The 12,565-nt window shown below is 34.0% G+C and overlaps 2 protein-coding genes across 2 annotated transcripts; one reads left to right on the forward strand and one right to left on the reverse strand.

The window, feature by feature from the left end:
- Positions 1-6,242: 6,242 nt before the first annotated feature.
- On the forward strand, positions 6,243-8,746 carry LOC106402485 (putative lipase ROG1). Its single transcript, XM_013843236.3, has 10 exons — positions 6,243-6,609; positions 6,694-6,761; positions 6,837-6,907; positions 6,994-7,212; positions 7,329-7,492; positions 7,596-7,651; positions 7,736-7,788; positions 7,868-7,979; positions 8,202-8,299; positions 8,481-8,746. The coding sequence occupies exons 1-10, from the start codon at positions 6,476-6,478 to the stop codon at positions 8,550-8,552; spliced, it is 1,047 nt and encodes a 348-aa protein (XP_013698690.2). The 5' UTR covers positions 6,243-6,475; the 3' UTR covers positions 8,553-8,746.
- Positions 8,747-9,491: 745 nt separating this feature from the next.
- Positions 9,492-10,489, reverse strand: LOC106375664 (ethylene-responsive transcription factor ERF105). Its single transcript, XM_013815633.3, has one exon. It carries the CDS (start codon positions 10,375-10,377, stop codon positions 9,709-9,711), a length of 669 nt encoding a protein of 222 aa, XP_013671087.2. The 5' UTR covers positions 10,378-10,489; the 3' UTR covers positions 9,492-9,708.
- Positions 10,490-12,565: the final 2,076 nt, after the last annotated feature.

The following is a 12,565-nucleotide window of genomic DNA, read 5'->3' on the forward strand; positions in this document are numbered from 1 at the left end:
GGTCAACGAACTACTTTAAAAGGGGCATCTCCGAGAATTCCTCTCAGAGAAAGCCAAGGCCCACCTCAGCAAAGAGACAGCAGGGAAGTCCAAAGGAGCTGCACCAACCTCACCACTTCGCCAAGATCGGGTGATCCATGTCATATTCGGAAGCTCAGAAGTAAGCAGAGTAAGCCACGCAGCCGCAAAGAAAAGCACCCGTAACGCTAAGCATGGTCTGGAAACGACCCAACCAAAGCGCCTAATTCTAGGCACCGATGAGATAAGCTTCACAGCTAAGGAGCAAGAGAAGATCCTGGCTCCCCACCATGATGCCCTAGTTACCCCTCTCACCATAGCGAACTGCTTGGTGAAAAGAGTACTTGTAGACAACGGCAGCTCCAGAAACATTATCTTCCAGATGGCGTACCAAGATCTGGGGCTGGAGGAAAGCGTCCTGACGCGAAAGGTAACCCCACTCATCGGATTCAGCGGCGAGGTCAAGCAAACCGCCGGAGAGGCTATCCTCCCAGTATACGCTGAAGGAGTCAACATGTCTACCAAATTCCTGGTCGTAGATTGCCAATCAACATATAACATGATCTTGGGACGACCATGGATTCACGACATGGGAGCACTCCCTTCAACCCTTCATCAGATGGGGAAGTTTCCTACACCCTGGGGCATCAGAGTAATCAGGGGAGACCAAGAGAACTCTCGATCGTGCTACCAGACCACCATGAAGGGGAATACCAAGGTCTTATAGCAATTACAGAGAAGACCTCGGACTCCGCGAACCCATGGATCAGAGGTCAGTGATACGAGTAGTTGGGGGTTTTTCCAGAGAAGGCGGACCCTGAACCATTCCAAGAACCAGAGGAATCCTCAGAGAACATATGTCGACCACTCCGCATGGCCTCCCCCGAAGCCCTTCGAAGTTGCATCTGCTCGCAAGACCTGGTCTTCACAGGACCCTCGTCCCCCGCCTCACATAGACAAGATCACCAAGAACCTTATCAGGTATTAGTCAGTGGTCTCGCGGATAAACAAGTGGGGCACGAGTACTTCAAGGAGACCTCCTCAGAGGGTACATCAGACAAATTCAGAGCAAAGGGCGCCTCACAGATGCAGGAGGGAGACACTTAGCCAGGCAGGAGGCCTCCAAATCTGGTTGCTCCGGTGGATGAATGTGACTACATGTTTCATGGAAGTACTAAAAACCTTCATCAACGGAAGACAGTGGTCCTCGAACACTAAACTCCAATTTACGAAGATATTTTCAACCCATGTGCTTATCATATTTTAGTTAATAGGTTAGATGCAAAACTTTGACTAATATTTTTTTGTTTTCCTTTTTTTCCTTTAACCATCAAATAATGTTGAAAACATTTTAAGATTGACAACTTTTCAGTAGTATTTTATATAATAATAAATATCATGGGTAGTATATAAGCATGTATGGATATTTTTGAGGCCGCTTTTAATCTGCTAAAACAAAATGAGAGTAAAATAAGTAATTTGTTAAATCTGTTTACACTGTAATACTATCTAGCATGCTGGTCAACCAATTATAATACCTAAATTATGCAACATTTCTATTAGTATTTGTTTTACAGTATAGATATACTAAAATGACATAACTTTTTTGAGATATTTCCGTCGAAACAATCCTTCTCATTGTTTAAATTTAATTTCATGTAAAATAACATTGATTTCTATGGTTACATAGTTAGGTTGAACTAGAAAAAAATGTTTGTTATTAATTTATAGATAAACGAAAAAATAGAATTTAGATTTTATTGTAAAATAATTAATTAATACCCATGCGTAGCATGGGTGAAACACACTAGTTTTTAATTAAATAAGATAATTCTGATTTGCCTTTATTTTTCCCTCCAAATCAAATTTCAAAATTTTAGATCTTAATAATCAAGGTCATGTTTCACCTAGTTTTACAGTTTACATAATTCTAAATTCTACAGTTTTACAAAGTTTTACAATTTACAAGTTCTACAGTTTTACCAAGTTGTACTTAAACGATTGTATATCTTGGTAAAACTAGGCACAAAATTTTACTAAGTTGTACCATTGTCGAGAACTTTGTAAAACTTTGTACCTAATTTAACCAGTTTTACAAAGTTGTACTTGAACGATTGTATAACTTGCTAAACCTTTTTTTCTGGGTCGAAGTTTTACTTTTACAGCTTTCATATATCATGTAACATGTCAATTCTAAGAGAGAAAATCAAATAAGAAGAGAAGAAAATCGTAGAAGAATCCTAAATCGCGAAGAAAGATCAACAAAAAAGAAAAACGGAAGAAAACATATTGAAATAGAAGAAGAAATAAAAGATGAAGAGTGAAGAATGAAGAATTCATAAAAGAGTAGAAAAGATTCGAAGAATAATATATTTGTTGAAGAACAAGAGGAAAACATAATGAAAGAGAAAGAGAAATAGAGATTTCAAAAAAAAAAAAAAATCGAAGAACAAAAGATTTGGATGGAAGAATGAAAGAAAAGAGGAAAAAAAGAGAAGAGAGAGAGAGAAATAAAAAAGACGAAGAATAAAAGAGAGATCTAGATCTGTAGAGATAAGAAAGAAAATTAGGTCTAGTGACATAGCATGTAAATAAATGAATTTACTAAGGGTATATCTGATTTTTAATAAGATTTCAAATTAAAAATAAATCAAACTAAAACAAAACTAGGTTATATCCCGCACCTTGTGCGGACGAATATATATACACAATAATTTTTAATTTTAGTGTTATTTTTAAAAATTAATTATTATATTAGATATAAATTTTAAATTAATATTATAAATTATAAAATTTCAATATTCATATTGGTAATTAACGCATCAAATTATATTCTTTGGTTTCATAGTTTTATTTATGGGATGTAAATGTTGGATCAAAATATATCTTATAGCAATAATCAAGTTAGGAATCTTGGATTTGAAATAAAAAATTTCTTTTTTATATATGTGGACTGAGAAAAAATCTAGTGGCACTGAAACTGAAAAGAAAGAATTATAAACAATCACATCTCATAATCAACAAATAATAGTAACCAATAAACATTATATATTATCTATAATTTAGATTTTAAAAGCAGTGAGACAAAAACACAAAAGTAATGAGTTAAAAAATATTATCTTAGATTATATTTATATTATGTTTATTGTTTGTCAAATTTTTAGTGTTAGTTAATGTTTTAATCCTAGTTTTTCATGCTTATATATATATATTAATATTTTAATTTAATTCATTTTTAGTTTATGTAATATTTACTATTTGGGTTTTAGATATATTAAACATTTGCGAATTCACTATTAGCATAAATTCATTTGTGATTTTGATGTTCGCCATGTACAAATATAAATAAATTTATTTTAGGTTGGGAATATGATTTTAATATTAAATATATAAAAAATATTTAACATATGTATATAGTTTATATTTTACAACATATTTTCAATAATGATTTACCTAATAATCTTAACTTTAATATTGTAACAATTATTTGGATTTTATTTACAATAAGAATCAAAGAAACTGGTTCTAATATTAGTCATTAAAATAATAAACTAAATATAAGATAAACGTAATTATAATATTATTGGTAGATATTGTTAATATCAATTCAATTGTTAATATTTATTTATTAATTAAGTATCTTATTATCATGATAAGTATATATATTGAAATAGTTTTTAAAAATAAGAGTATATATCGGTTGAATAGGTTAATGTTTATTAATTATCTTAGATACCATGATATATAAATAAAAAACTCAAATAATAATACTAATTAAATAATTTATATTAATGATTTATTTTAAAATAATGGAGAATATGATAAGTAAACACATTTACTTCTCAAATAATAGTATACATTTAGATAAAAATATCTGAGAATTTATTTTTCTAGTGAGGATATGGGCATTTGTTTCAAGGAAAATCGCATTGTATAACCTTCAAACAAATATAATTCATTTTATGACAAAAAGACCTAGCTTGCAAATATGTATTGTGTCTTTTGTATAAAAATGCTATTATACCCTTGTATACAAGCGATGAAACCTGTACAAAGAAAACAAAATTTAATTAATAATTTGTAACTTAAAAGGTAAAACTTGGTCTTTCATTACTCACACATATTTTTAAACTGAATTTCTTCTCACCAAAAGAACAATCAATTGTTCTAAAGAAGAGACAACGATGAAGGCGTAGACGGTGAGTACACACAACAACTCTTTCTTTTTTTTTTCCTTTTTTTTCTTAAATCAATTGATTCTCACAATCATGCTTTTGTTTTCATACTATGTTTTTGTTTCTGTTTTTGTTTTACAGATCCAGTGGTGAAGAAAAGACAAGGATGAAGGCGTAGACGGCGAGCACCCACAACAATTCTTTCATTTTTTCATTTATTTTCTTAAATCAAATGATTCTCACAATCATGCTTTTGTTTCCATACTTTGTTTTCGTTTATGTTTTTGTTTTACTGATCTGGTGGTGAAAAACAACGACATCGAGTCGGTAAAAGCATCGTCGTGTCGAGAAAAAGAGAGGAGATGAAGACGATCTCTATATGGGGGTGAAGAATAATGATGGTGAACGTAATGTATGTGTATCCGCCTGTCTAAAAAAAGAAGAATTGAAGAAGATGAACTCGTCGTCTATACGATATTCGGTGAAAGGAATAGTATATTATATATTCTTAAGTGTAGCTATCTATGTAAGGTTACCATACTATTTGAGACATATTTCTATACTATTACTTAAAAATGTAATAATCTGTCATGTTTTTAAATTTGATAGTTCTCTTCTTTGTCATTTTGTGTGATTGATTGTAATATGAAAATTATTTTTCGAGTGTTGGACAAATTTGATTATTTGGAACATTCGTTTACTATACTACTTAGACTATAGGGAATGTAAGATATGCAACATGCTAACCAATTAAATGTGCTTTCAAGTATTTAATATCGAAAAATAATTTATAGATTGTATTGGATTTATAGGTTCATGCATAGGGTTTAGATTTACTAAGTAAATGTTTGGGTATAGTAAACCATATTATATATATTTTATTTGGGTTTATACTCCCTTGATTAGGATTTAGCTTCATCTATTTATTTAGGTTTAGCTTGATTAGGATTTAAATTTGGATTTATGGTTTAGTGATTTTGGGTTTAGGGTTTAGTAATTGGAAGGTGGGGGTTGAGATTGGGGTCAACATAACTTCTTACATGCAAGTATATATATTTCATAATTTCACTAATATGTATTACACTGTTGATTTTGTTCCATTCTATCTAAGTTTAGAGTTTATTTTTGTATTTAAGATTTATATTTGTGTTTAGAATTTAGTGATTAGGGTTTAGGGTTTAGTATTTAGTATTTGAAAGGTAGAAGTTGAGATTGAGACCATCATTAACTTCTTACGTGCAAGCCTAAACATTTCATAATTTCGTAAATATGTATTATGCTATTTATTTTATTTTATTCTATTCTATTTGGGTTTAAAGTTTATATTTGGATTTAAGATTTATATTTTGGTTTTGGCTTTAGTGAATAGGGTTTAGGATTTAGTATTTACTCCCTCCGTTCCTTAATAATAGACTTTCTAAAAAAACGTTTGTCTCAGAAAGATGTATTTTTTTGTATTTTCTATAAAAAAATTGTAAACTTCAAGAAAATTAATTGACTTTATTAAATTATTATTGGTTAAAAGTTATTGAAAATTGAAAATTACAGAAAACAATACATTTATTATGGTAGTTTAATGTGTTTTTTTAATATGTGTGAAAATACTAAAAAGTCTATCTTATAGGAACGGAGGGAGTAGTATTTAGGAGTTATGGATGTGATTGTGATAGGCTTTAATATTTAGAGTAGAGATGGAATTGGTGATCTTTATTATTTTGTTGATAGGAAGTTAATGGAATATACCATTTATTGCAGTTTATCTATTTATTTATTGAACACAGTAAAATTGAAATGTACGCGGTTATTTAATATGTTATGTGGAAGGTATAGATAATAGTTCGCTGTAAATAATGATCATACATGTTATGTTGTTGTTTTTTTTTGAACTTTACATGTTGTTAATATCATCTCATCATGGCTATTTGTAAATCCAATATCAGATCTTGATTGTTAAATATTTAATTCTGTCAAAATCAATACTACTATCGAATTGTCATTTCACAAATTCTCCCTTAGATTCAATTATCTTGTATTTCAATTTACCAAAGCGAAGCCGTAGAGAGAGATATTATTGTCTTTTTGTTTTGGGACCCCGGAAGTCGGCAACTCCGTCTCGAAGCCGACATACCAAGATTCATTTCTTCCACGTTACATTTTAGTCGGTTTCCTTCTCTGGCAAGTCTGTCTTTTCTACTCCTAAACCACAAACCCTATCCTCCTCTATTAATTCAATCCCCAAACCATTTTTGGATCTGATCTCGGATCGAATTCGAATTGCAAACATGGAGAAGCAGGAGGAGGGCGTTTGCTCGGCGGAGTCTGTGGTCGATGGGAGCCTCGACGTTTGGAGTTGCAAGAACTCCGACTCCTCTTCCGCCGATCACCTCGTCGTTATGGTCCATGGCATCTTGGGAAGGTGGTTACTGCTTCATTCTTGTACAGTAATCTTGATTAAATAGGTTATCTGTAATCTTAATTTCCTGATTTTTGGTAAATTCAGTACGGACGATTGGAAGTTTGGAGCTGAGCAATTCGTTAAAAGGCTACCTGACAAACTCTTTGTTCACTGTAACAACTAACAACTAGATAGAGATGGTTCCTTTAGCCTAATCTTTCTGCTAATGATGCTTCTTGTTTAAGCAGGTAGTGAGAAAAATGCGTCTGCCCTTACTCTAGATGGTGTGGATGTAATGGGCGAGCGTCTTGCATCTGAGGTTAGCAAGCAAGCATCCTTACATTCTCTTCCCTCTCTCCTTCATTCATTCATAGTAGCCAAGTCCGCGCTCTTTCTATGTGTCAGGTCCTTGAAATTGTTGAAACAAGGCCAAACATCCGCAAAATCTCCTTTGTTGCTCATTCTTTGGGAGGGCTTGCTGCACGATATGCTATTGGGAAGCTTTACAAGCCACCTATTCTGCGAGACTCCTCTGGGCCTTCCCAAGGCACTATTTGTGGCTTAGAGGCTGTGAACTTCATCACTGTTGCTACACCCCATTTGGGTTCTATGGGTAATAGACAGGTAACTCTGCTTTCTCTTCATTTGTTTTGGAATTGAAAAGAAGCCAAAACTTCATTTCATAACATTGATTCTGGTGACATGACTATCTTATACACAATTTTGGTATTTGCTTCCAGGTTCCGTTTCTATTTGGGGTTTCTTCCTTCGAGAAAGTTGCAGGTCTCGTTATCCACTGGATATTTAAAAGAACGGGACGTCACCTTTTCTTGAAAGATGAAGAAGAGGGAAAACCTCCCTTGCTTCGACGCATGGTGGAAGATACCGATGATTGTCATTTCATGTATGCCAATGCAGTCTATGCCCCCCATTTGTCACAAGCTATTAGTTCACTTAACCATGTCTGGGAATCTCTTCTCACTAAACATGTTTTTCCTCTATTGCAGGTCTGCACTGCGTGCCTTCAAAAGGCGGGTGGTTTATTCAAATGTGGGCCATGATCGTATCCTGTCTCGTTTACTTTTAGTAATAATATGCTATTTATCATGTGCCATTACATTTCTTTTCCTTTACTAGACCTGAATAGACATCGTTGGCTGGAGGACGGCTTCTATTAGACGTGACAGTGAGTTGCCTAAGGTATATGACTTACTCCATTTGGTTCAGGATTTTGATGCGATGGGTCTCTTATATGTGAATTATTTTCTTGGTTTACCAGTGGGAAGATTCTCTGGACGAGAAGTATCCTCATATTGTTTACGAAGAACTCTGCAAGTCATGTGATGGTGAGGACGTACCAGAAGGCGAAAATCATTCGAACGACATTGAAGGTAAGCTTGCGCTGGTACCTGTTTAGATATTTATTGGTTCTGTTGCAGAGTTATTACTCACTGCTCCTCTATCTTATTTGTATTTCTGTTTTCTATGTTTTAGATCTCATTAGCTGGTAAAAGAATACAAACAATTCGTATGTGGGTCTGTCTACCCATGTGTAGTGCTTCTGTTTTCTTACTTTCATGTTTTAATAACGTGGTGCCTTTTCAAATTTGCAGAAGAAATGATCAAAGGACTCTCCACTGTCTCATGGGAAAAAGTTGATGTTAGCTTTCACAGTAGTAGGCAGAGATTCGCTGCTCATAGTGTTATACAGGTCTCTCACTCTCCTAAGATATAACATTTCCCTCCTAAGGGTTGGTTTTAAATGCATCTTCTCTTGATGTTTATCGTTCCGTTTTTGTAACCTTGAACGTTACATTTCCAGATAAGATTAGTGTCCACATGCCTTGTTGTATAAACATGAAATCTAATTGCATGTGTTATGCCGTTTGCAGGTTAAAAGCGAAACTATGCATATAGAAGGAGCAGATGTCATAGAGCATATCATTGATCATTTCCATCCCTAAATCAGTATAATTTTCATCACCCACGAGTCTGGGGACACAACAACTAAGGACTGATTGACGTCAGTTATGACCAGTTCACATGATACATGATGTTAGCAACAAAGGAAATTTTGTTCATTTCAATTGTATCATGTATTCATGGATGTGATGCACTGAAAGTATAAAGTAGCGTGAACGGAAGTTTTGTGCCTATATATTCCTTCCAACTGAGTCACTTAATAATCAACCTCTGAACTCCGATCTTCAGTATTCCCCACTGGTTGTTTCCTTTGATTTGGAACTCAGAAAAGGCAAGAAAATTTTATCATTGTTGTAAGAACAGATGTTATCCTTTGATTTGGAACTTAGAAAAGGTAATGTAATTTTATCATTGTTGTTAGAACATATGTTAACATATCACACGTACATCTGGAAGCAGATGCACTGGTGGAGCATGACAGCGGAATGGCTTTGTTTTTCATTATCATATCGAATTCAATGCGTCTAGGCCTCTTGGGCATTCTGTATCTGCAGCCAAGACGCTGATAATGATCTGCAATATTCATTCATTCTTAAGTGTTCTACTTCAGATGTCATGCAGAGAAAGAGAAGCTTAAGGATCTTTCTTTTTCTTTCCTTGAACCAAAGCTTAATGATCAAAAAAAAATTTTGAACTCTGTGTGTTTATCAAGAGTTCAGTTGGTTTGATGTTGTGCAGCATGTATTTCAGCTTAGCCTAAAGGGTTCCCAAGTAGCTTTCTTGTCTTTGTAGGACCAGTGGGTCGGTCATTACCAAACCAATGTGCTGCCATCTACTTAATTAGCTGCTAAGATTTCCTTTTGTTCTATGGTGTGAAAAGTCAGAGCAACTAAGCAAGGTGCATCTGCATATGGTAGTCTGTCCTTTCAGATGACCACACAAGTCTTGAATTCGCGGCCTCATTTTGTACGAAGTACTCGTTAGTAGAGATAATTGCATTGAAAAGAACGAATGAATATAACAAATCATTTACAATCACCAATCTAGAAACTAATTCACTCCATGAGGAATCTTGAATACAATCCTTAACAAGTTTTTTTTTGTGTCATTACTGTCTTATTTGCGTTTTGCTTTCCGATGATCCAAAGTTGCAGATGTCACCCAATGTTGGTTTGTTCCCAATTTGACACCATAAGCTTACTTAACTCCGAGTTGAGAATGTCCTAGCGATGGATAAGGAGATAACGGAGGCACAGAGAATAGTCCCATCCCTATACCGTCTACTCCGTCCCAAAACCCCATCCAACTTGACGGTGTTAACGGACAAGCTTCACCCTGAGCTTCCGTCTCTTCCCTTTTCACAGCTTTATGGCTGATCAGGTTTCTCTCATGGTTTTCATCCTCTGATACTGGTCTCTTCCTCTTGGCTTTCAAAGACACAGTCTTGTTGTTCTTGTTGTCCTCTCCAGAGTCCTGGTGCTTGCCTGCTTCTAGTGGGAAGTTAAGAATGGCTTTGCTTCCTCTTAGTTTAAAAGCCGCCCTGTCGTAACCTCTTGCAGCCTCCACGGCCGTGTCAAAAGTACCTAACCAGACACGAACGCCTTTCTTGTTTGGGTCTCTGATCTCAGCCGCATACTTACCCCACGGCCTACGCCTCACGCCCCTGTAATGCCTATGATCATCATCCTCTTGAACCACCGGTGCAGTAGTAGGAACTGAAATGGTGGCAAGAGATGGCTTGCGTTGGCTAAGAGTGGAGGTGGTGCTCTGATGGATGCTAGAGACGAAAGTCTCCAATGAAGGGAAATCGGTAAGGAGGTGTTGAGTGATGAGGTCCAAAGCTGATTGGTCTTGTGAAGAAGCCATATATGAGACTTGGAGTCGTTGGTTTATGGTTTTGATTGTGTTGTGGAGTTTTGGATTTGAGATTTGGGGAGGTTATATAGAAGAAGGAAGTGAGACTGAGAAGTTTCCTAGTTAGCTTCTTGGGTTGGAGAGGGGAAGGATCCTTTTCAATTTTATTGACTTGTTTGGCTTCACTGTTGCTTTGGAGTGTGGCAAGTGGACTGTATCTTTATTGTTTTTGTCCTTTGTTTTGTGAGGGACCATCAGCTAGTGTCTATCTACGAACTTGTTCATATCCGAGAGACATAAAAATGGTCTTTTTTTATAAAGTTCTTTTGTGTATGTCACAGTTCCTTTTGAAGAAATTCTATTTTAATATATTGATTTTTGTTTATGTTAAATACATTAAATAAATTTCAATTTCAAAATTAATATTCGTCAACTTTAGTTTGAAATAAACATCCATTAATTTCAAATTGTCAAAATAGAAAAACTACAATTTTTTCTATAAAATATAAATTTAAATTGCTAATTTTATAACTAAAAATAGATATTCATTATACGTAAAATAATTAAATGTATGTAATTTAGTTTTCTGCTATTTTTTTGATAAATAAAAAATTAATATATTTCTTAATTATTAAAACCAAATCTGAATCAAAATTAAAAAAAAAATGTTAATTTTTTTTTTGTGATCAACATAAACTATCAACGCTGTGTTAATCAAATTGGTAACTATGAGTTGATTGATTTCGAACACTGTGTAAATTTATCTGTCTTTGTATATTGAATTCGGGATGCATGATCGTGTTAAAACTATTTTTTGCTCGTTATATTTCTTTTAAGTTTTAAGTGAGTTATAAATGCATACCATACATCTGATTTTAAATCATCTTCACCAATTAACAACAATCTATCGCAAAAGTCAGGTGTAACTGTATACAAGTTTTCACACTCTACGTCCAGCTGAGGGATTCAAATTCGGTGTGAAAAAGTGTAAATGCTGGTTCTTGTATTGCTTGCGACATTAAACCTTCAAACCCTACTAGTGTACTATACCATTTTTGTCTTGAGAATTGTCTTTATCCTTCGAAAACTCTTTTTTTTTCAAGTACTATTTTTTTAATCTAGGTGGTATACTTTGTACTTCCTCTTTCATAGTGTTTAATGTTTGTGTTTTAGTTTGGACTATTGCCATTTGCACTTTATTCCATAGTATGGATTTTGTCTCTAGTAACCACAAAATATCTGAACGATCATTGTCAATACTGTTAAATATCTTGTTATTACGACATTTCTAAATATATCATAGAATCCAAGCGAAATAATGATCATTGATGTGGTGTTATTCTCCAAAACAAATAATTCATATTAGCAAAGCCAACTGCATAAGAAACTGGCTTTGTGAGAATCCTTGAGAGAGTCGATATATGAATCGTTGGGAGGCATTCAAAGAGGACGTGGTTCATCGTTTTCTCGTCTGCTCTACATCTTGCAAACTGTGTCATATTTCATCACTCATATTTTTAGATTTCTCTTTACCGGTAATCTGTAAATAATAGTTGGGAAATCACTGGACTTCTTCTGCTATCTTTAAACATGTTTAATATTTTTTCCTTTCCTCATTTTGAATATTTACCATGAGTGCTTCCATACCCAAAATAAACAAATATGATGATAAAAGATCTTCTTTGTCTTAACACCCTCTTTGATATAATATGTCTTTTTGGTTGTCTATTTATTAGTATTTTGTACTTAACCGATGAGATACTCCATCATCATCAACCTTGTATAAATGGCTATTCTAACCTATAATTTGCTTTACTCATATTCATTTTGATAGCCAAATTTTTTTACTTACATCGTTCTAAGCCAATATAACATTTCTTGAGCTATAAGAATTTTATCCGAAATCAATCTTCTTGAAACAAAGTAGACTGAATCTCTAAAATCAATTGTGGGAGTCTAAAAGTTTCAGCCACTAACATAATACCTTCGATATGAACGTATACCTCACACATGGTCTCATTGTTCTTGGAATGAGAAATATTTGTTAAATTTAGCATCTCATCAAAATAACTCATCTGTAGGAACTCGTCTGTAAGAACTCGTCAACCATGTTAATGATATCAGCTTTGATAATAGTCTAGGACTGTTGATAAGAACGCTGTCATATCATCTGGCCATAAGCTTTTTCATGAATACCGAT

The sequence above is a fragment of the Brassica napus genome, chromosome A10 (genome assembly GCF_020379485.1).
Source record: "Brassica napus cultivar Da-Ae chromosome A10, Da-Ae, whole genome shotgun sequence".
In the NCBI taxonomy this organism is placed as follows: Eukaryota; Viridiplantae; Streptophyta; class Magnoliopsida; order Brassicales; family Brassicaceae; genus Brassica; species Brassica napus.